The sequence below is a fragment of the Cylas formicarius genome, unplaced genomic scaffold (genome assembly GCF_029955315.1).
Source record: "Cylas formicarius isolate icCylForm1 unplaced genomic scaffold, icCylForm1.1 PGA_scaffold_9__14_contigs__length_23061073, whole genome shotgun sequence".
In the NCBI taxonomy this organism is placed as follows: domain Eukaryota; kingdom Metazoa; phylum Arthropoda; class Insecta; order Coleoptera; family Brentidae; genus Cylas; species Cylas formicarius.
This window is the reverse complement of record NW_026844365.1, coordinates 19411675-19437565: the sequence shown is the minus strand read 5'-3', so window position 1 is coordinate 19437565 and position 25891 is coordinate 19411675. Positions and strand designations below refer to the sequence as shown.

Sequence of the window (25891 nt, the reverse complement as noted above, 5' to 3'; positions counted from 1 at the left end):
GATTTTTACAATTACTACATATTGCCAACTCATTACACGAAATATAACATAATGAAAATATTAGTTTACTGGGTACTTGTACTTTTACGTAAACAACACAAACTATACTAAAGTCCATTCACAGTTTTCATCATAGCATGACATCTTTATTTAGCTCATTACTGCAAGCAGGCCCTTAATTTAAATTTTGCGGATTATTTCACCCGAGTAAAAAATGCGGCGAAACCGCTTTTACCTTCAAACGCTGCGCACAATGTAAGTATTTACTGTCTCCATACTTAAAACTATCTAATTAGGTAGATACTTCTTATGCCTTATTGTAGCATGTTGCCGATGCATCAGATGTTTCTCTATCATCGGTGCATACGATCTCATTAAAACAAAATAATTATATGTTCCTAAGTACATTTTTTACGAATGGCCGTTTTATGACCGTGTTTCTAGTAGGTTCTACCATTCATAACACGATGACTAACAGCCACGTTGCAACAGATCCTTACAAATTGAATTTTAATGTAGTTTTTAGGATTGCATATACTAACGTACCTACCTTAAACTAATGAATTAATAAAAATCGGAACGCATCTAAAAATGGTAGCAAGTCTCTGACTGCAGTATGTAAGCGTCACCATCCAAACACGAAGATAAGAAAGAAAGTAACAAGTTTTAGTCGAAGTTTTCGTTTTTATTTTTGCAATACCATGGACATGATATTTCTTTGGTGTAACACAATACTTTAGGATTTTTGTCAAACTACTACAAATTAGCGTCATCGTTACAGTTCCGTAGTGAGGAGATCAGCTTTTTCCAATATCACATGTATTTCCGTTTCTTTATAAGTTTTCCCATCGGGCACGATCAGACTGATTTTTCCCGGATTGTTTCTCACCTTATCGGTTTCGTATTTCTTACTCAAATAAACGGTTTTGTAATATACGTAGAGGCCGATCAAAGCGAGGGCTACCGCGAGTATCACCACGCACGTTATCACTATGACGGTAGTATAACCGGCTACTACCGAACAACTCCGCGACGCGTAGTCACGTACCGTCACATATACGTCATCGTTTAAACACCTGACGTCGTTGAAAAATTGCGTTAGCTGTAGGTCTTCCACGAGCTCGCAGTCGCAGCTTTGATTGACGTTTAAGTTAGCGAATCTGGTGTCGAATCCCACCACCTGCAGGGAGCCGCTCCTCAGGGTCGAAAAAGTATTCGAATCGAAGGTTATACTGTGCGAACCCGTAACCTCTGCCCTGTTCAAACGGATACCCACGAACGCTCCTTCATGAATGTCGTTAAACACGTTGTTTCTGAACACCACGTCTCCTCGCGTCATCACTTTGAAAGCTTCCCCGTCGAGCTGCGAGATTCGCGTGTTGATCACTTCGAACGTCGACGGGTTGTAAATGAAAAACGCCCCCGGCCTTACCGATTCCAAGTTCGAGTTTATTATCGAAAATCTCTGGTGCACGCTCACGTTGGAGAACGTTCTGCTCGGCACGAAGTACGCGCTGACGCCATCTAGCGTAAGGTATTCCGTGCCGAACTTTTTAAAGGCCTGCGGTTTGACGTCCTTGAACGTGGTGTACTTGAACGCTACGTTTTCGGTTTGGAGCAAGTTGGAAAAGGCAAATGAATCCACCGCGTCCACCGTAACGTCCTCGAAGGAGATTTCGTTGATGCGTCCGCTAAAGGCTTGCGATGCGATTTTTTCCACCACGCAGTTTCTTAAGATCACTTTGAGCGAAGGTACTGTTAAGTCGAACCGCTCTTCTTGGCCGCCGACGTCCCGATAGCCGTACCAGTTCATGCTGCTTTCCTCGAACGATACCGACGCGATCGAGTTGAGGGACACTCTACGAAGGTTGCGCAGATCGGAGATCGAGTGCGGCGCGAAGCGAACTTTGGGGCATCTGTTTATCTCTATAATCGAGGTGTCGAATCCAGGGATGGAGTTCGGCTCGATGTACATCTGCAAAAAGAAAAAGTCGCTACGGGTTCTTATAAAATTTAAACATGCAGCTCAAGTTATGCTACTAAGGCCCGGTTGGACACGTCGCTTAATTTAGGTTCAACTGAACCGTAGTTCTGCGGAATTGCGATCAAGTATGTAACAGGTTAATTGCTTGTCAGTCGAGTAGTCAACTAACTTTAAGTAGTAGATACTCGCTCATATTTCGTTTTGGGTGTTTGGATTGTTTATTTTTGACACAAATTATTTATCGTTCTAGCCTAAATATTTATCATTCTGTCGTCCGCAATTTTGTGCACTTTGGTATGTTTCGTAAATAAGCGGAACGCAAATCGACGAAGGTGTTCTGGCTTTAGAGACGCAATCATTAGGTCCGATTTTGAGTAGGTCCTGAGTAGGTCCAATGGTTTATTTTTGATTGGCTATTTTGTAGTTGATCTAGAACCCCCCCCCCCCCCCCAAAGGTTGGCTATTCTATTATTTTTTTTTATTATTTTACTATCTCCGACATACATAAAAGATGTTCAATCAACAGACATTAGAAATCTGGCTCTGGTTTATCGAGGTGTAAAATTTTTTATGAACAAATATGAAAATCTAAATAAAGGATCAAATAGGAAACAGCAGATTATTGCCATCTAGACATTTACAGTTTACTCCCTTACAAATACAATTATAAAATGTGGTAAATAAAAACTTATGATCAAGTGTGTATCGTTCCACACTAAAAAGTTGTTTCACATTTCCTTTGAAGTTATTAATATTAATAAACATTAAATATTAAGTATTGGACAACCAAAAAAAAAAATTGGTTCAGTTCAATGCTGAACTCAGTTTAGCCAAAACCAACTGCTACATTAAACTTAGTTGACCTAGTAAAAAATGGGGGGCGGGGGACAGGGATTAGGACATATAAAATTAATTTGGATCCTCTTATTAAAGTGCACAATGGTTGTCCAGGAACAACGTTAAAAAAACCTAGGAATTATCCATCCGAAATATTAATAAGAAGTTTGAATATATTGCCTTTAAATAATCAGTATGTAATTAATTTTTCAAACATTTGAAATCTATACAATATGGATTAAAAAGAGACAATTGCCACTTGCCAGGGAACATTTTATTAGTTGTTCTTTTCACCAGTAAAACCGTCATTGAAGAATCAAAGATTTTTAATGAGCAAAATACTTGTTTACCAATCATAATGGTCTATATTTGTCCCTACTTGATTAAAAATCTGCCATCTTAATTTTACAATATCAAAATTATAAGGTATGATAAAAATTTGAGTGACAAAATCAAAATCTACCAATTTATTCGAAAAGTCGTTTAGAAGATACAGTGACTTATATAATTAGATACATTCAGGAATATTCCCCCACTTTTATTAAGATAGGAAGAAGATAAGAAATTTTACAGTCTCAGAAATTCGGTCAAATTTTTAGACATTTTTGCGTTTTATTTTAAAAGTTTTACTTAAAAAAAGACAAGGATAGGGCAGCGACTTTAAATACTTGTAGAACAAGACTCAATATGTCACTGCATCGGAGAATTGTTGTTTGTTTTACAGAATGTAAAAAAAATGCTATTCGTTATGATGATATTTACATATTTTGTTGTTTGAATAGACAATTTTTGTTTGTCAACAAACAGAATAAAAACTATAAAATCAACCTTTACTTTTCTTTTCTTTTAAACACAAACTCGTTTCTTCACTGCATCAATCGAAAATCTGAATAATTTTTGGACGAACCTTTATTTTGCATTTCGCAATCTGATACAGTAATTAAGGAAATACTCTGTGACCGTGTGCATGGAGGCAGCATATACTTTTTTATGTAATTACTTAATATTTCAGGTTGCAGCAGTGATTATTTATTATTATCGTTGCTAATGCACAATCAGTCAAAACGACCCTAAAATACATAAAAAATAATATGCTTACTTAATTCCCAAATATGGTATAGATTCAACATGTTAGATTTTTTAATTGAAGTCGTCGCGAACGTTTGTCCCCGTTTCAAAGGCAACCGTCGGGTGTCCAATAAACGACTACCGACATTTAAACTATTTAACTTGTTAAATCGCAGTTATTAAGGTCTTCATCCCATTAAAATAGATAGTTACCAATTAAAGGAATAATAAATATTTTAGGAGTCGGTATTTAGTGCAGCTAACTTTTTATTACGTGCTAGAGAGACGATCTATGTCCTATTAAACGGCCGTGGACCTTTTTTTTAAATTCGTGTGATTTCAATAGCTAATTTTATTTACTACGTTTTGTGATGTAAAATTAATTAGAATTAGTTAAATTTTGAAATATTTTTCAGAGCTATTAATATTATATAATATAAAATAAAAATAAAACGTCCCTATTGTATACAAATTTATTCAAAATATTTTCTGGTAAATATATTGGTTAACTGGATCAAAACAGTTTTAACAAGTTAAATTTGAACAAACGATGTTTATATTTTCTCAAATCAACTTCACGATCGAGTTGTACATTGTTACTGCAAAATTAGCACATCTAGCCCCTTCACTTAGTAAGTTAACATGATACCGAATTTGTTGGAGCCGTTTTCCCTCGAAAGAAAAATTTGCTAATAATAATTAATTTTTTTAAACAATTGAATTAATCTTTGCCAGAACAAATAACTTGTTGATATAATAGCTAATTGCTTTTTAACGAAACTTTTAAACTATTGTCAGCTGTGAACGGGACAAACTAGTCGTCTGTCAAATACCCAAAACGAGCAAACCAGTACAAAGAAATGTGTATAAAGAATGCGTGAAGAGTATAATATAGTTTCGTTTCAGTCAGTGGGTTTGTTTTTGGGCAACAGTGTTTAACAAATCCTTATTGAATTTAAGAAATGATCTATTTAACGACGACAATACAGAAAGGAGCTAAAAGAAAGTTAAACCAACATACTAAACGTTTGACAATCAATCATAGAAAGTTTACCTCTTCAGCATCCGAAGTACAGTTGCACGATACCATTCCGACAATACCACCGAACCACCTGCATCCGAACTGTGTTAACTTGGTGACGTCTTCACTTGGTGAAACGACCGACAACGTAAACACGATGTCTAGCGCTATGCATATTGCGGTCTTCAAAATGCAGCTGGCGAATTTCATTTTTTCATTGTGAGTAGCCTACATTTTCGAAGTAATGGTTTCCCAGGTACGACGAACTGAAACCGAAATAAAATTATATTAACAATCCATCGGCTTAAGATTCCCATAAAACATGGGTGCCAAAGGTTTTTTTCTACTCCTTACTCCAAAATAAACACACATTTTAAGACCTTGGCTTCCAAGTCCTCTTATTGAAGACACCAACAGATCAATTTTATGTAATTTTATTATATGGAGTCAAATAGTGATAATAAACTGTTGAACAATAATGTGGATATATCAGTGACCTAGTCAGGTTTTGTTCCTCACTAAGTGTATGCTTATATTGATACAAACATGTTTTTTTTGCTTTTATTAGATCATTATATGAACACTCCAGAGTAACTGCATTAATTGTTAAATGATTGTTACCATCTGTAACATTTTTCAAAAAACTTCCACAGGTTACTGTAATACTATTTATAATATTCAGTCGAAACAACGAACATATCTGGAGCATGAACAACCCTAGGCAATTTCGAGAAATTCGACTAGTTCGATTTAGTCTTAATGTGTGGGAAAGACAAAATTTTGGGTCCTCATTTTTTTAACGCAACTCTAAATGGAGCATGGTATTATCAGTTTTTGACGTCAACGCTTGAAGACTATTTGGATGATTTACCTTGGATCCACTACAACAGCATGTGGTTTCAGCAAGATGGCGCCCCGCCTCATAATACAATACAGGTACCTGATTATCTTTCGACAAGGTTTGATGACAGATGGACCAGTGAGATGGCTAACCACGTCTCCAGATCTCAGTGTCCCCGACACATTTTAAAAATAGAATTTACGGGCGGGGCGAATACCAGAATACCAAATCAACATCTTTAGAGAGTTTAGGAGATTACGCAGATTGGAAATACATCACGCAGTACATAACATGCAGAGAAGAGTAGAACTTTGTTTGCAGAATCACGAACATTTTGAATATCTTCTGTAATTTATTTATTATCTTTGCGTATAGCCATTGTTATTGTTAGCTTTTTTAAAATATCCTGAAGCTTCACATTAATTGTATAATCATAATATTATTTTAGTTTCTCAAACGAAGCAAACTCAGTGAGATTTCTATCCAATAATTTAAACAAAGTTCAATGTCTTTCAGGATACATTTCCGATGCCTTGACACTGTTTCTAACATTTTTGTAAAGATTTACCATATTTCGTTTTTCTCCGTTGGTAAAGTCCATTTTTAAATACACAGTAATGCACCTTGATATTAAAATGTCAAGGACGGATTTGAAAATTCATAGCTTACTATGGTATAAAAGTTTTTGTTCGATATTTCGAATTTACAAATACAACTTGTGATACATCAATAAAAAAGTAATAGTACGGGTTATTCAACACTCCAAAAATTCAATATGGCGATCATAAGAAATCATAAGCTCTTTAGCGATGGGACATTGTTTGAGGCCTAGGCCTAAAGTTAAATCATTTTTTTAATGCTTGAGCACTACGCGGTATCTTTTTGGTTAGTCTTGCATTGTACGCTGTAGCAAAAATATGCAAAACAAATTTATTTTGTTTTTAAATCCATACAAAGATTCTCAAGGCCACTCGAACATCCGTATAGTATTAAGTTGTTATTGAAGCGTTACCTGGCTTATGGCGAGGTGCTAATCTTTTATCAAAAATTTTTACGACGATGACTAACGTAATTTATTGGGGCTTATCGAGCTTGTCTCGTTGGAAAAAACTATGAACAAGTTCAGCGAATTTCTTTGTTATCAGATATTTCAAAACGGCGGGTTGAAAGCGGGTTATTGTTTTAGAGAGTTTGTTTTGTTACCCGCAACGAACAATTAATTTTAGGAAAAAGCCAACTTTAAAAATAAACGTGCGAACGAACGACATATTACGCAACTATTAAAATTAAACCTTCTGAATTGCCGGAGGCAGGCTTGATAAGCAAGTGTTATGTTCAACTGCGTGTATCAAATTGAATTAATCCAAATGATACGAAGCATCTGCAAATTAATGAGTCGGTGAATAAACAAAATATAATAAATATAATAACTTTAAATTTTAGATCTATGGAAACTAGGGATTTCGCATTTTTTTTGCACACTAAAACCTTCAACACTTTCGCACATTCACAAATTTCGCATTTCAAAAAATATTAAAGATAAATTTAAATTAATTCGATTAGCTTAGTTTTGCATTTTTGCCTAGTCAAGCAACATTCCAGTAAAATATAGAAGATATGTTAATGTCAAACTCATGCTAAAAATGTATAAAGAAAACATAAAATAAAAAAATAAAATAAAAATAATGCCACCAAATGTCATGAAATTTAAGTGAACTGGAGAAAACTGAAATAGGCTTATCATTATTTTTATTATAAATTAATTATATTACTTTAATCAGTGTAAAAATACTAGTATTAAAGAAGTTTGCAATAGTCAATTGAATTTTTTCATATTGTATACATCTAGATAGGATTTCTTAAATTCAACGTCTTATTAGCAGTATATGGAGACAGGTAAAAGAGAGATAACAAATTATTTTTAGAAAATTCCACATCAATAGTTTTAAACTAATCAAAATAGATTTCTGTGACAGATTGCCCTGTAGTGCAGGTATTTTAACCAAAATATTGAATAATTAAAATAATAATAATAATAATAATAATAAATAGTGTTTATTAGAAAAAAGAAACAACATATCTATTAACAACATTTTACAACCAGCGAAACTAACCAAAGACTTCTGTAGTGGCGCAGTCTAGCTTTCAATAGCTACTCTACTGAACTACTATACAGGGTAATTATTTTAAGGTCGATTTTAAAAAGAAAATTTCATATGAACTTATGTCCTAAACGTCTTAACTTTTGAGGTACAGATTTAGATATTTTAATGAAATCTGGCACGCGTGTACTATATATCAAGAGGCATTATTTAGGGTACCACTTTTTTTTAATTCATCAGTGGCGGGCGTAAGGAATTTCAACTGTCTATTTTGACAGACATTGATGGTCGCCATTGATTTCTCTTTAAAAAAATATATTCTTACAATCTCCAATCATTTTTAAATAAATTTAATTTCTTGTTTTTTTTTCAATCCGATGTACAGTTTTCGCTTAAAAAAATAAAAACCTCTTCTCTGCATCGTCATAGCAATATCGTTAATGACAGCATGCAGAGAAATTAGTTTTTTAATTTTCAAGTTAAAACCATGCGACGGACTAAAGAAAATTAAGAGATCAAATGTCATTATTTTTTTAAGAAAATCATTGGCTTGCCACTGACTATCTATGAACAAATAATATTTTGGTTAATTAGGTCGCCACTGCACTGGTTGAATCGAGAACTTTTTTGGTAAAAAATAAAATATCTATCTAAAACAAAATCTCTCGTTTTTAGTTACCAACTAGTAACCTATAGAAAAAAAATAGAAGACTTTGCTTTTACAGTTTTAATGAAATAACATAACATCCTACCAACAAGATAAATAATACACGATTCTTAATAAGTTAATAACAACCTTTCTGGAAAAAAAATAGGACAGAAACTAGATAAGTTGTTGAATGTGTCCTCCACCTTGAGGGGTACACGCTTCAGCTCTTTTCCCCATATTGCCGCGCACTCTGAAGTATACCTCCAGTGTTTCTTATTAAATCTCGGGGAGTTCTTATACAATCCTTCAGTTCTTCTATAATGTTAAGTGGGGTGTCATAAACCAGGATTTTAAGATGCTCCCATAAGAAAAAGTACAAACTATTTAAATCTGTGGACCTATGGTTGAGGGCCATGATTGAGGTCTGCCGTGACCTACCCAACAGTTATTAAATGTGTAATTTAAATATATTCTCTTAGTGCTACACTAAAGTGAGCAGGCGCGCCGTAATGCATGAATCATTTTCTGTCCCAAATTAAATATGGCACTTCTTTAACCAAGATTTGATTGATTGAAATTTCTGATTGCATTTCTGAAAACGTTAGTATTTTTTGGTCAAACAAGGGCTAATGCGCAATTTTGTAAAAAAACCATTGATAAAAATTAACACTCAAGGCAATATCTCTGGGCAGTTATGCTTTGACTCGTTGAATATGATATGTGTACAATAGAAAATCAATTTTTCTGAGATATTCCAATTTTTCTAGTACTAACTTCAGAATTTTCATCAATACAATTTTAAACTGCTTCTTCAATTTCTGGAGCTCTTACAGTCCGATGGGACCCTTTTAAATAACTATTTGCCCTCAAAGTACCTGTTTCAGTCTCTATTTACATTGGAAAATGAAAATTTGAAAACGCTTTTAATATAATAGCCTGGCTTCCGGCACACTGCCATCAGTCAAAATGCATATCTGCCAACTCCTCATTCGACCATTCTTTTTTAAAATAACAATTCTCGAATATTTTAAACACCAAATTAATAAAACGCGAAGAACCGAATTTAAATGTCAAACAAGCACCTTGACTACATGATTAATCATTCTTACAGGCACAGCCTACTACAATGATAAATAATTATAAACATTTCAAAAATACACCTCAGAGTTTACGTACTTCGTATTCCTACTTGTAGAGACATTACTTAAGTAAGAAATAATAATGAAAGAAATTCTCGCAAAGTAGACAACAGACAACTTTGTCAAATGATTTTCAAATGTCTGTATTTTTCCTTTCTCTATATATTTCTAATAGCGTATCGAAAAGAAAGCAGTTAGAACACATAGTATTGTGAGGCCATCGCTAAACAATATCTGAATACTTAAACTTCAAAAATATGTTAAACACAAATAACATTAATGTTAAAGTATTCTTTTCAATTGACGTTTAAACATTTGATGGGGTCGTGTAAAAAATAATTTATATTTATTAATAAATGAAGCATTTGTAAGGTTGTTTGTATTTTATTTTTAAGAAAATTCCACACCTCTAATTTTTAACCAATCGAAACGTATTTTTTTGACAAATTACCGTGGCAACGAATGAATTTTAATTTAAATTTCTTGCCCGCGAATTATACTGCCTATTTTTTGACGTTTCTAATAACAGATTATTTTTTTGATAGTTACAAAGCTAAGCTGTTTTCTATATTCTTTAGACGCCTCCTTTCTTCTTAACTTGGACTTGGAATGGAATTAATTAAATGTCTATGTCTATGAATTTCAAATACAATTTGGTGTGAAATTTTCTTACCGAATACCACACGAGGTCAAATTACATCTTGAATATCTTGAATTTACTTATTTAGTCGATTTAATCGATTTAATCGAAATAAAATCATGGCGAAACGCGATGATTAACAGGATATTACTGGATTACTCTGCCCAGTTTTTTAACACTTAAACACTTATACTAACAACTAATCCATCTTAAACCTTAGACGGTGAAGCCAGCACGCGTGACCATACATACACATCAGCGTCGTCACTATTTACTCGATGCGTTTTATTTACCCACTCGTTATCACGATAAGATACGATAGTATGTGTGCTTCTCGATTAGATTGAAACAAGTTTTGGCGATCGTTTAGGTTTAATTCTCAAACAAAATATTGGAACTCCTTTCTCCTGTTATGTGAATTAAAATTAATATTAGTCTTACGCACAGTGTTCGTCCAATCGGAGATATATTTTCACACTCGACAAACTACGTATGTCAAAATGGGCTGTACAGTGTGTCTAATTTTTGATGATTTTACTGCGTATTTCCCTTACTGATAAAGCTAACGTGTAGCAGGTTTCGTGACTCAAGGCTACTTTTCTATAAGATGAAAGGCGGCGTAAACAGAAATATCATAGCAATATTGGATTTTTAGAAATTCTGCATTTTTAGACACGCGGTTACGCGTTAATTTACTGAAAATATAAAAACTGCACTGGATAGGTTTTTTTTACGTAGGGTCCAGCGGCGTAGTCAGTTTTCTTCTCACAAATTTGGTGTTTTTTTAATCAAATACCCTGTATGTCTATTAATAGTTTTATTAGGCAGAGCAAAGCATATATTTTTAATTTTAGGTAGGTCATGGAAAGTACAGATTTGTTTTTACATAAATGACATGATTTGTTGCCAAATAGTATATTATGCAACAAGTGTGGTAAACTGCATTTGAGTCACGAGTTTATTTGGCGCGAGCGGAGCGAATGTTTAATAAACCAGTGACTTAAAAAGTTTACTAAACATGTTGCACTTTTTTTACAGCCGTTAGTTTCTGGATACAATTTTGCCAAACAACACGAATGCCTGACATGACCCTCAGAATTGACAAACTTCAAAATTCAAGCCGTGCGGTAATATCTCCGAAAACGTCCAATTGTGGCTCGGATTCGTTGGAAATTAAAGTCACGTGGCAAAGTGACACTTTCCCCACGCTAGGTCAGTGTATAATTAGGTATTTTACAGAAAGGAATAGAAAAAATTAGTTGCCTGTCAAAATAGTGTGTGCTATATTAAATGCGGGTTGACAGTATACCCCTATTATTTCCAATTTCTTATAATTGGTACATTTTGGGTTGAATGTACCATAGCAGAAGGAGGAGGAGCTAGAAATTAAAACAACAATGAGAAGTGTCACACCGTTTGACAACTAAACGATATAAAGAGAACGGACACCTATTTCCAATGGTCACCTATACAACAAAAGTAAATTTTTATTTTAACATATATGACACATTTTTGAAAAGCTCATAACAAGTACAATATAATATTAAAACACATGCACAGTGTTCCATTAAAAAAAAACACACACAAAATTTGTGAGTTTCAGAAGAAAACTACGTTAGAAAACCCTATCCAGACCACCTTTTCGATAAGTTATTGCAAAACCGAACTATAAAAGGTGTCTAAATGCAAATGTTCAGAATGACCCTGTATCTAAAAATTCTAGACAGATACGACCTTCATTTTAGCTTTAAGGCGTCAAACTATAAAAAATGGGACACTGTGTTCAGTTTGGCTTGTACGTGGTACGTATATTTTTAAATACTACACCCCGCATATGTATATATTTTTAATTCCTTGAAAAAAGCTTGTTAAATCATATAATTTGACATGTTTGCCTTTTATATCAAACTTTAAATTGTAAAATATTATTTATTTGTCCCTACGCTGATAATATAAGAACTTATGAAGTCACCATTAAAAAAATATTCATTCAATCTACGCATGCGCGGTCAATTCAAATCTCGCGTTCAGCCAATAATACCTAGCCGACTCCAACAAACATTTGGCCTTTGATACTTCGTCAGTTCGGCGATCGTGAATGTGGAAGTGGCATTTTCGCGGAAGTATTTTATCGAAACAGATCTCGTAAAATGATCCCGGAAAAACGAGTTAAATGTGTGGAGATCGCTGTTTAGAAAAAAAAAGGTTTTTCCGTCCTTTTGGTCACTGTATTATCTAACACCTATATGAATTCACCCATAAGACCATAAAAATTGGGCAATGTTTTAAGTAGCTAATTAACATAAATACCCCTATAATAGGGTATTAAAAATTTTAGTATGTAGTGTCAATCTATAGTGTAATCTGTAATTGCATTTACATCATCGGAACTCGTTCCAAAAAAAATCAGTTGTAATACTCCCTTGTCACCGAACGAGAAAGTAAGCGTTTTAAATGTAAATGGTTGCCTTAGACATAATGGTCCTAGTTTTACGATACAAGAAAACGTTCAATTATGTTGCATAATGCCTGGGTTTAAGTTATGGTAGGAAGAAAGGCAACAGCCCCTCTAGAGAAATTTAGATTACCAAAGAAATTATTTGTTGGCGAACGAAATACGTATGCAGCACAAGATTTTTTTTATTTTGATTAGATGTGAACTAATGAGTTTTTTTAAATTGTATTGCTTTGTATGGCAAGGATGATTTGTATAGCAAAATGCCTCCAAGTGCGTAAAAATATTCAACGGAATAGACCTCTAAATAATTAGCTACAAAATAACGATCGATTCACCAAGCGGTTCCAGCAATTATCGCACACGCGATATCCTATCCCATCTGGCCTAGGTACCAGCGTGAATATCAGAAATCTGTAAAAGAATCACTAATTCATAAAAATATGGAAAAAAAAGACCAATAGTTATACATGTTGCAAGCACTGTGTGACAAAAAATGGTCGGACACCTTATACATACATGTCATCTTTAGTTTTCCTTAAGAGATCAGATAACAGGGTATCGGTGATATCTTCTTTTGAATTAAATATTACCTCGCGAATTTAATTGTCTTTTATCGGTATTTTCTGATTCGGTTCAGATCTGTCCCAATTTTGTACTATTTTTTCCAAAATGCTCGTTGATGCCCCATGTCAAAAAATATAATTATAAAAAACACTTTTAACCTTCACTAATTTTATTTTGATTAGATGTGAACTAATGAGTTTTTTTTTAGTTTTATTCCTTTGTATGACAAGGATGATTTGTATAGCAAGATGCCTTCAGGTGCATAAAAATATTCAACGGAATAGAGCTCTAAATAATTAGCTACAAATTGACGATCGATTCACCAAGTGGTTCCAGCAATTATCCTACACGCGATATCCTATCCCATCTGGCCTAGGTACCAGCGTGAATATCAGAAATCCGTGAAAGAATCACTAATTCATAAAAATATCGAAAAAAAGATACCAATAGCTATACACGTTGGAAGCACTGTGTGATAAAAAATGGTCGGACACTTTATACATACATGTCATCTTTAGTTTTCCTTAAGAGATGAGATAACAGGGTATCGGTGATATCTTTTTTTTAAATTAAATATTACCTCACGAATTTAATTGTCTTTAATCGGTATTTTCTGATTCGTTTCAGATCTGTCCCAATTTTGTACTATTTTTTCCAAAATGCCCGATGATGCCCTATGTCAAAAAATATAATTATAAAAAACACTTTTAACCTTCACTAATTTCGGTCAGTATTCAGTTAATTGTATTGATTTTAAAAAGTACAACCAGATTGACACATGTTTTTCAAAAACGGCATCTAGTTTTAACCTGTCTTATATACTATTTTTAGATTAAAAAAATTAAAAGAAATATGGAACTTTAAAAAATAGCTCCAAACTGCCAAAGAGAAAAAAAATCGGGCAATTTTTCCTATTACTGTTACACTTTATTAATGTAGATCATAATATAAGTTATACAATTTAAAACAATCTGCAAATACGTAGCGACATCGAACAAAATGAACAATCATGCACCGAAATTCTTTCGAAAACAGTCAGCAATTTAACCATGACCCTGCAATCAAATCGATTATCAAATTATTGCTCACATTTTGCTGCATTAATGGTCTGTTGTAGTTTTAATAGCAATGTAAATTGTAGGACCATTCAAAGAGTTTTCAACCCTTTGTTCTACAAGTTGGCTCAAATTCGTCCTACGAACACAAACATCTGTATTTGTTTTTTACGTTTATTGTTCTCAACTAGGTGGATCGATAAGAAGTAAATGACCCCGTAGCGTGATAAATTCTAGATGGCGATTTATCAAAACACTTGTCGTTTTCGACGCAGCGATTTTTGCCAAGAAATATTTGTCGTGCCCTTTTATCGTGCTTAAAATGTGCAAAATTTGTTTGTGATTTAAATACTAATTTTGAACCAAGGGGATACTCTGATCACTAAGAAAATATAAATTACATAGCACTAGGTCCATTGTTTATTAAAAATATCGAAAAAAACTCTCTCTAAACGGTAAGACTGCATAAAGGCCGCGTTGTATGTCATATTAGTGCTTAAAATAATCCCAATTTCAACGATGCATCAAACGCCTTGTACATGAACAACAACAAAACAATTTGATTTGATATCAAATCTATTACAGCATGAATCAATATTTACAAAATACAAACCCAATTTTATTTTAACAATGTAAAGGTTGAGTGCTTTGAGTGCTCAGTTTTTTGCATGAATGAAGAAAGAAAAGTAAAACGAAGACGAGCTTATCGTCTGCTGCTTGCTTCTTACGGTCAAGGTCTTTCATATATGGTTTTCCGCCTTACTTTTCGCCCTGCTTTTATCTTTCGATTGACACAACAGCGTAAACGTGAACGTGATAGTTGTAAATTAAAATTTTGGTTAGTTAGTTTAGTGACTTTAAAAACTCACACACAGATATTTATGTTTTCATGTAAAGTTTATCTTATTATCTTGTCTATCGAAATAATTATACAGAGTGTCCGAAAATACCTACACAAATTGCTCCATATTTCCTGAGATTCCATTCTGCTCAATATTTTGAAAACAATTTGCAAATTTTACTCTTTTCGAAATATCAAACATTGGAATCGCTTAAGTAGCTTAAAAAAAAACTTAAATATGCTTTATGAAGTTTGGGAACTATCCGTGAAGGGTTAAATCAGGTTTGTCGAACTTTTATTATGTTAATTGTTTAGGTTACCTTATCCAGTATTATATGTGGTACAACCTATAGATATTGTTTTAAAATAAACACTAGTAGTGAAGACTTTATTTTTGAATATTCAGTGAATGATATTTGGAAAAATGCAAAATTTCGGCTTATGGTGTTTTTATTACAGATCCCTTGTGGAGTTTTCAGAAGAATTGAAGTATAGAAGAGTATATTCATAACATAGCTCGTATTTTAAAAATTATATCTTTCAGAATCTGGTACCCCAGTGGATACATTACATTACGATACAGGATGTTTAAAATACAAAGAGTAACTGAAAGTGCCAAATTTTCTATTTCTGTTTGTTGATGACAATGAGTAATAAAATGTAAATTTACAATTTTGCGGAATATCTCGCATTAATATTTCTTTCAAATGTGTTCGCAGCAGCTTCGGTTACTCTACCTCACGTGATTATCGCCAGTATTAGCTGGGTTAAGTTTCTGGATTGCAATTTGAAAAAGGCGGGAGTGATAGTTTTGTAATGTCTAGAATATCTAACTGTTTTGAAGGAGAGGTAGGTGAGTGGATAATCATTGGAATCCTATTATTCGCCATCCTTGGGATAGCTTGAGAAGCGATTTATGCCAAATTTAATATGATTTGATGTTAAAAACTCCACTTTACCAGCACAAATCAGTCAATCTGGACACATTGTTGTGACAATCCCAGGAGATGGTTTAAATTAAAAAAAACTGTTGGATGACGTCGGTATTAAATCACAACGGACAATTTCGTTGGCGTATCTTTTTGTTTTGCTAACACTCTTTCTTCTATTTCAATCACAATGTTAGACGCATTTATTTCATTTTTCAATGTTCAATGTCCGTCATTTTAAAAGCGGTGTTTTGCCTTGCTACTTGCTGCAATATCAGTTCTATGGGGTGTAATTCACAGTGATATTACCAAGGTATTTTGAAGCAATTTGGTCTAGAATAAATTTCACACACAGAGGTTTATTTAAATTTACAATCTCCAGTAGCTCTTTTTTCAGCACATTCTTGAAAAATTGCTTCTTATTTACCGTTATTTCAATTAATTCTCTTTTTCTAAAAAGAGGCGGATTCTCTTGGGTGATAGCTAGCATTATCCATGCCTGTAACAATTTTTTTCAAAACTGTCTAACTGCTTTGTCGTCGCCAGCAGATAATTTCGTCCTTCTCTACGAAAAGTGATTTTGCGCTTTGGGTTTTTTTATTCCGACCAGTCAAGTACGGTTGTGGAATCGACCGGTCAATTTTCACGTACAAATTTTGGATTTTCCGATGACAAAAAATGATTATTTCTTTTGTTAAAAATACCCTTCCGTCAAAAATTTTGACTCATCGGTCCAAACAATTGTTTTAAAAAAATCTCGATTTTCTTGTATTCTAATCAATATCATCTCACAAAACTCGACGCGTAATGGTGGGAGTGGAGATTGTAATGTAATTATTTTGCAATTATGTAGATTATGTTTCTTCATTATCAGTTGAATGAACGAATAAGATAAGCCCTAAATCATCTTTAGCGCTCCGAATAAACGCATGTGAAAATGCGCGAAAATATGCTAATCCGTTGGTTTCATTTTCTTTTGAGTTTGTAACAGATTTTGGAAGTTCCCTTCTTCGTAGGTTTCAAAAACATATTCTTCATTAAATCTCACCATAAATGTAAAACAAATTCAAAATATTTGCGTTTGCATAATTATGTGCCATCAACGAGAAACCCGAATGCATCTAGACATGTCACTTATTTTTTTACCAGTGAAAGTAGATACACCATAGATTAGTACTTTTAAATAGCAAATTAATTGCTTATTTACGTGCCAATATAAAATATGGGGTGGTCCATTTAAAATTCCCACGTAACATGGATTTTCATGTCTTGCCAATTGGGCCTTATCTTATGAGCGCCCTGTGTGCACTCAGTTAATTCTCATTATATATTATGATCAAGTAATTTAATAGGGAACCCGGGTTGAGAAAAAAAAAATTTATATCAGGTTATATATCAGGTTAAATTAAATTAAAATGAGTAAATGAAACAATATGTATTTATTGATTTTTTTTAATAAAGAATTTTTATAAAATTTAACAATATTTTAAATAACCAGCAACACAACATTTGCTAAAAATTTCTTTTCACAATTGTCCCAAAAAATTGTTCAAAGTTCAGAACCTTTATTTTTTTATGAAGTATCCAACAAAATATCAAATTTTCAGGGTGCATATAACAAGTTTATTTTTCTATTGATAAATATTAAACTGCTATTCGGAACTACAAAAATATATAATTATCTTCTAAAATATGTTGCGCAGAAAAAAGTTTTAAAAGTGAATATGCAACGTTACAAAAACCTTTCTAACAAGATATTCCGACCGATATATAGATATTTATAATTAAACATTTAAAATATATAACTTTATTTAATCACCCCGTGTAATTTGGTGACAATTGAAATAATACAAAAAAGAAAGATAATTTTACTGGAAACAACTTCGGTATTCAATTTTTTTTATATAACACTCAAAGATTTAGAGATAATGTATAGGCCGCTTTTGTACTAGTATAGTCAGCGAGCACGTAGATTTTTGTATTTTTGTATTTGCTGTTATTGCCTTATACCCAATTGTTCGTTATTCTTGTAAAAACTCGAGAATGGCAGAACGGGTTTATCTTATCTTGGTCTTGAAATGTTCGTAGAGGTCTAGGGAAGGTTTAATAGGTAAGAAAAATTAATCATATCTATCAAAACAGTCTCAACAAAAGTGATAATATCGCGAAGCCGGCCAAATTGAAAATCAGTACTACTAATGATTACGATGATGATTACATTTTGTGACTATACAACGGACACGGACAATTATACGTCGCGTATTCGCGCATCGGAAAACCGTATTACTTCTTAATTTACGCATCACAAAGCAAAACAAAAAATGTAGTTTATGAAAAAGCTTTAAATTGATTAATAGACTGTATCATAACAGTGTGTGGTCGTCAATATCAAATTTATATCTTATAAATATCCAGTATTTTAGGAAAACTCTGTTTTTTTCTTTTTTTTTTTTTTCAAAGAAACTTGTAATACTTTTTACAAAACTTCTGGATTCCTCCTGCGTCGGTTTTGAGTCGAACTTGCTGACGTTTTGCCAATCATCCTGTTGGCTTCTTCAGAGCTTGACAGAAACCGACTCGCATTTTACTCTGTATCAGCTTATATATTGTTTGAGGGAGGCGGAGCTAAATGAGGGGCACAAACCCCGTCTCAGATGACTGATTCCCATATTGGTGACAAGTACGGACTCCCAAAGATCCACAAACCAGGATTATCCCTTCGACATATTGTCAACACCATTCGTTCTCCAACATATTCTCTAGCAAAATATCTAACTTCCTTATGAAAACCCCTTACAGGGAAAACTGATAGTTTCGTACTTAATTCCTTTCACTACGTTGAGCAATTACATTACATTACATTAGATACACAAAATATTCTACTTAGTTTCGTCAACATTTTTGAACAAACATTGGGAACAGCTATGGGTTCTCCACTATCATCAGTCATCGTGAATATATTTATGGAAGCCTTTGAGAAGAAAGCTTTCACCTAAAACCTAAATTATGGAAACGCTACGTCGATGATACTTTTGTTATTTGGCCTCATGGTCAAGAAACCCTAGTAGATTATCTTAGATATTTAAACTACTCTATACATCCTAACTTACGTTTTACCATTTAGTTGGAAACTAATAATAACCTTCCATTATATTATATATTAGATATTCTTATCAATAGAAAATCAGACCTTAAATTGGGTCATTGTGTTTACCTACGCACACAGACCGATACCTTAATGCGTGGTCACATCACCATCCGGACCAAAAATCTTCGGTTATCAATTATGTTGTTTACAGAGCCGCAAAACCTATCTCAGCCCGAGTCACTGAACCCAGAATTAAAATACCTTACCTCGGCTCTTCTCTCTAATAAATACACTTCACCGCATCCTTCCAATAACAATGAGGCCGAAAGCAATCCTACACTTGACACTGTCGTCCTTCCTTACATTCAGAATATCACTGACCACATATCAAAAGTTCTAAAGAAGTTTAACGTCAAAACCAGATTTACCACAAAAATCTCTCAATATCTTCTGTCTGTCAAAGATAAAATTCCATTTGAGATGCCAGGAGTTTACAGCATTCCATACATATGTCGCAAATAATACATTGGAGAAACCGGACGAAAAATATCAGCTAGGCCCAAGGAACACGAAAGAGGCCTTACGACTAAGACAATTAAACTCATCAGCTGTTGCCGAACACAATCACGAAACCGGACATAAAATTTTATTCGATAAAACTAAAATTCTTGCATGTAATCAATTCTTTTACCAACGAAACATCCGAGAGTCTATAGAAATCTTCAACCTAACAACGTTAACTGCGACTCAAGTCACCAATATGGGAATCAGTCATCCGAGACGGTGTTTAAGCCTCTCATTTAGCTCCGCTCCCCTCAAACAATATATAAGCAGGTACAGAGTAAAATGCGAGCTAGCTTCAGTTAAGCTCTGAAGAAGTCACCAGGATAATTGGCGAAACGTCAGCAAGTTCGTCTTCATGCTGCATTCAAAAAATGCTTTTTTCTAAAATACGGATTCGTTTTTTGTTTATTTTATATAAAAGTTTAGGCCTTTTATTTATCGATTGAGGCAGTACGAAGTCTGTCGGGACAGCTAGTTTTATTATAATGAATAATGAATAACTGTCCGGTAGCCTGTCTTATAAATAAATAAATAAATAAATGAGATACCTCACAGTAACGACCAATGCCAAACAATGAAAATTGATTGAGGATTCGTGGGGTTTGCATACATATAATGAGCTTTTATTACTCTGCACCGTTCTGGAATAGACCTTAACTTTGTGGTGTTACCCGTTAAACGTGGGCTTCAGTTGTTTACCTCATAGAATTACGAATCCAATCCCAAGTCACCAGGATAATTGGCGAAACGTCAGCAAGTTCGTCGTCATGCTTCATTCAAAAAATGCTTTTTTCTAAAATACGGATTCGTTTTTTGTTTATTTTATATAAAAGTTTAGGCCTTTTATTTATCGATTGAGGCAGTACGAAGTCTGTCGGGACAGCTAGTTTTATTATAATGAATAATGAATAACTGTCCGGTAGTCTGTCTTATAAATAAATAAATAAATAAATGAGATACCTCACAGTAACGACCAATGCCAAACAATGAAAATGGCTTGAGGATTCGTGGGGTTTGCATACATATAATGAGCTTTTATTACTCTGCACCGTTCTCGAATAGACCTTAACTTTGTGGTGTTACCCGTTAAACGTGGGCTTCAGTTGTTTACCTCATAGAATTACGAATCCAATCCCGAGTTTACAACACATCTAATGTTCTCACACGCGATCAAATTCAAAGGACAACGACGTTGGGATTTCATGTAAATCATGCACTATTGACGTTACGAATTTACCCGCAACCCTCGTCTTGCGGCGGCACCGGTGCGAAAGCGGGCACTCGAAATCTGATTTATCTCCCGTAAACACGTCCGTTCGTTCGTTTCCCCTTACGTACGCGCGTTTTGTGCGGTGGAAAATATGTCGATGCACGTGTGTTTGTGTGAATGTGTGTGCGCGCGACGACAAACGGTGATAAACGCAGACGTTGAAAATTGTCGGAAACCAAACGGCCAGACTCAAAAGGATTTATTTACGCGTGGCACCGTTCATGCCGAGTCCTGGTTCACTTAGTTGTAATAATAATAATTATTGCGATCGTGCGGAGAGTGCGGACTGGAGTGGGCCTCGGAAGTTTTTCTTTCCGATCGAAGAAGTTGCTAGATCGACCGCTTTGGATAAAATATAAAATATAACCTATGTGGTTGAAGTTAGATTTGGATTTGGTTCGTTCGTTCGTTATTTACCTTAATTTGAAAAAAAAAACGTATTGTTGTGGAAATGCCGGGAAAGCAAGCACGGAAATATTGTAAGGGAACTCTCAAAAATCATATTCAATGTTGCTATACAGAAAGTAACCCCGTTACATCATTTTGAAGTCCTCCTAAGGGGCTCTTTAGTGATCTGGTTGAATCCCTGGGACGTCAGATTTTTTGAGATTGCGCACTTAAATAATAAATAATAAATAATAAATAAAACGAATATTTGGTTATTTCATTATTGGGGGTAGTTTTATATCTTCCCGAACGTTTCAAGGTGGTTGAGCAATACATTATTTTAAAGCTCTCCTAAGTGGCTCTTCAATGATTTAATTGGATATCTGGGACAACGTCAGCTTTTTTCGAGATTCCGAAATAAATAAAATGAATTTTACGGCATTTCATTATTGCGGGTGGATTTATGTCTTGCCTACGGTTTCAAAGTGGTTGAGCAATACATCATTTTGAAGTTCTCCGAAGTGGCTCTTCAATGGTCTGGTTGAACATCTGGGACGTCAGATATTTTCGAGATTGCGAAATATTAATTAAATTATTATTTCAGATGATGCGAGTGGAAAAGGGGTTATTTTCTGTATTTCCACAGGAATACGTTTTTTTAATTAAGGTAAATAACGAACTGGTCCATTGTAATATTCGCAAATCCGAATCCAAATCCAAATCTAACTTTAGCCACATGTATATTCTCTACCGGTTGATCTAAATTAACTGTTCATCATTGGTAACTTTGGCATGAATAGAGATACAAAGTCGATTAAATTAGCAAACTAGTAGAATTTGTTCGACTGAAGATGTAATCTTTTAAAATGTAACACCCTTCATATTTTTTTTCAATCGTTCGTAAATCAACAACAGAACAAGAAAGGTCACATGCTATATTAGCCTAGAATTGAAAATAATCAGCACATTTTTAGAGTAGATGGTTATGAATGGTTGCGAAATAAAACTCCATTTTGCTTTTATTGTTTTATTTGAGCGTAAGAAACAATAATAATAACACCAATTTCCACGTCTTTATGTGTTATGAAAATTTTTCGTCTCCTTTTAGTATAAACGGATTAATTATTTCGATAAAGCCACAGAAAAAATTGTTCAAAGGCCGTGCGAACAGAAAACTAGTGGTCAAAAAATTAGTTGTAATGTATTAATTATTAGAACTGCTATATCAATTGTTGCCAATTATTTAAATTAATTTCACTGCATCACTTATTCAAAACTAATTTTTACACATGAAGAAAAGTGCGCATTTCATCACATGAACAATTTTTTCTGCTCCTTTATCGAATATTCAGAAATAATGAAACCTTTCTTGCAAAAAGGAGACAAATTTTTTTTATTATAAGTGAAGACGTAGAAATTGGTGTTCTTGGATATTTTGAAGCATATCGTGACAATTCTATTAAAAACGATTTTCAAAAAACACAAATTTTGCCATAAATTCCAGCTCAGGCGCTTTTGGCATTGGATGGAGATGGAAAATGGTGAAGTTCGTTTCAGTTTTTTTTTAAGAAACTTCCACAGGCTACTATTGTAATAATTTCTGCAAAACTTCTGGATTCCTCCTGCGTCGGTTTTTGCTGAGTCGAAGTTGCTGACGTTTCGCCAATCATCCTGTTGGCTTCTCTAGAGCTTGACTGAAAACTGAACTGAAGAAGCCAACACGATGATTGGCGAAACGTCAGCAAGTTCGACTCTGCACAAACCGACGCAGGAAATGTGCTGATAATTCGGTTACTTTAAATTTTAATCTAATATTGCATATGACCTTATTGTTCTGTTGGTGATTTACGAATATCAGAGTAAAAAATATACAAGGTGTTCCATTTAAAAACAGTACATTTTTCTCATTTTTTCCTATACCCTACATTTAATTGTTTTTCTGTTTTCACCATCTCAATCAGTGGAAAAAATCCTACTGCTGCTAATTTAACCGACTTTGTATCTCTACTCATAAAAAAGTTCCTATCATGAGCCTTTAATTTAGATCAGTCTGTATTTCCACCATGATTTCCCGTACATTTTCTAATGTTATCTGGATAATCTCTGGGCATGTTCAATTCTTTGACTCAGCACTCGTATATTTTGAGGTCTGTCATTGTATACTCGTTTTTTTTAAATCCCCATAGGAACATATCATGAGGGTTTAAATCCGGATTGTTAGCCGGGCACTGAATCTTGCCATATCTCCCTATATCCAATGATCGTATCTGTCATTTAGGTATTCAGTAACTAGATCGGTATTGTCGGGCGGTGCCCCATCTTAATGCCAAAACAGATTGATGTATTCGCGCACTGGAAGGATTTCCAAATAATTTTGGATGTTATTTTCAATTAAATCTAAATATCGGTTGCCGGTCAGATATCCGTGAAGAAAACTCGGTCCGCTTATTTGGTTGGCTAGCACGCCACACCCCACAGGAACCGATCTATGATCCTGTATTTTTACTAGTTGAATTTTATGTGAGTTTTCATTTGCCCATGCTTGCTTATTTTTACGATTAAACAGACCTGTCTCTGTGAAGGTTGCTTCATCAGTAATCTTTCTCAAAAAATTGAGATCCATATTTCTTTCACGACATTCCTATTTGGGCGGCAATAATTGAGATTGAACTTTTGGGATATCCCAATAAGTTATACGAAAATAATTTTATTTTTAATAAAATTATTTAAAAATAAAATTAATTTTTATTATTTATTTTAATTAAAATTAAATTTTATTTTTAATTAATTAAAAATTAAATAACCTAAGTCATGTACATGTGTTTGTTGTTGGAAAAAAAATACAAGAATTAAATTTACTCCTAACATATCCATCTTAAATGGGATGACAATCAAATTTGTGTTATGTACTTACCACGAAACTGTTCACACAGTCTGTCTGTGCAGACATCTCAGACCGACATTTCAACAACTTTAAAAACGTAGTTTTTTCGTTGCAAGAGGCATGATACTAAGTGCATCAGTACCTACCTAATAAAAAAGTCATGGAAACATATGAAGAACAAAACAGAAAGAAAAAGTTCTTGCTAAAATATTGTTAGACGCAAATATTTCAGCCGATGATATAGAACCATGGATCATAAGAAATGAGTCTGGGACTGCGCCGATCATCAGAAAACAATATACCATACAATCAACTTGAAAACAACAAAATAAAAAAACAAACAATTATTACTAATTTCTTTAAGGTAGTTCCAAAATATTTCCAGCATTTTATTTAAGTTTTTAGTTTTATATATGTATTTTACGTAGATAAACATTTTCGAACATATTTTAAGTGTTTCTGTTTAAATTTTTTGTTATATTTTTTATTGGTATTTTTTATAAATACATATATAATAACGAATGATGTATTATCATTTTTATCATATATAAATATTTCATTTCCAGCTCAAAAAATTCTCAACAAAACTGATTTCTGGGTTTGGTACTACTTATCAATGCAAACAGTTCGTTTCAATTATGAAAGTTTATAAATCAAAACATCGTACAAGGTTAATTGACGGTAACTTGGAAAATTCTTTATGTCTTTGTATCACTGGAATTAATCCAAACATCATCAATCTAAATTTCACGATTTAATTAAAATTTTGTTATTTTATTAAATTGTATTATATATTATTATACTAACAATGTCGTATTATATCATGTATGTTACCCATCGTTAAAAATTATGAACACTACTAAAGTTTAACGCGCAACATACCTATTCTAAACTATATTACTATTACCAAAATTGTTATTGTTAAGTAAAAAACTACCTTTTCAAATCTTATTTAGACGGCATTTCTATGAAAAATACGCTAGTTTTCAAAATTCGTTCTAGAAAATCAATAGCGTTCTTCAGTTTGATGCTAAGAAATGGATTAGTAAAACTGTGCTTTCTAAAAATGGTTGAAAAATAGTGTTTACTCATCCTAGCTATTGCAAGTTTACGTTTTATTACTGTATTGCTTTAAGAAACATAGTATGTATTTCTCAGGACGTGACGACAGCAATGAATATATTGGGAATTTTTGTCTTTTGTGATTCCTGAGGCTGTCTGTCGTAGTAACACTTATTGACATATTAAGGGTTCATGTATTGCTCTGCTCCCAATTGTTATGATGGCGTACTAAACCATAATACCCAATCTCACGATTTATAGAAAAAGTCAAGTAGGCGTCTTTCTTCACGTTTTAGAAGGACTTTCCTACAACTATCGGAAGTCCTTGGACAAAAACGTGACTTCATGACAGAGGTAAGTGTCGATTGGTTAATAGCAATACCAACGGAGTATGGTTGGATGGATATCTGTGGCTCGGAGTTACTCTCCATTCATGGATTCTGCCTAAGGGCACTAACCCTTGGGAGTCGTTCTTCTCGATCATTCTTTCTTCTTCTTAAGGCCCCAC

At 33.7% G+C, this 25891-nt stretch overlaps 2 protein-coding genes across 9 annotated transcripts in view; one reads left to right on the top strand and one right to left on the bottom strand.

Annotated features, from left to right (window-relative positions):
- LOC132707144 (E3 ubiquitin-protein ligase MYCBP2) overlaps window positions 1-25891 on the top strand; it is a 218337-nt gene that overhangs the window by 63328 nt on the left and 129118 nt on the right. The window lies entirely within an intron of this gene.
- The window catches only part of LOC132707180 (uncharacterized), a 36437-nt gene continuing 11221 nt past the window's right edge, over window positions 676-25891 (bottom strand). For 3 of the 7 annotated variants that reach the window (XM_060678916.1, XM_060678915.1, XM_060678920.1), the window contains exons 2-3: window positions 4944-5176; window positions 676-1975 (exon numbers count right to left, since the gene is read on the bottom strand). In XM_060678916.1, coding sequence (XP_060534899.1) covers window positions 776-1975; window positions 4944-5120 — 1377 coding nt within the window. In that variant the 5' untranslated portion in view covers window positions 5121-5176 and the 3' untranslated portion in view covers window positions 676-775. Of the gene's footprint in view, window positions 1976-4943; window positions 5177-5781; window positions 6111-10478; window positions 10530-20479; window positions 20502-20891; window positions 21295-25891 lie in introns of those variants that run through there. The other 4 variants (XM_060678917.1, XM_060678919.1, XM_060678921.1 and 1 more) reach the window with 4 other exon arrangements.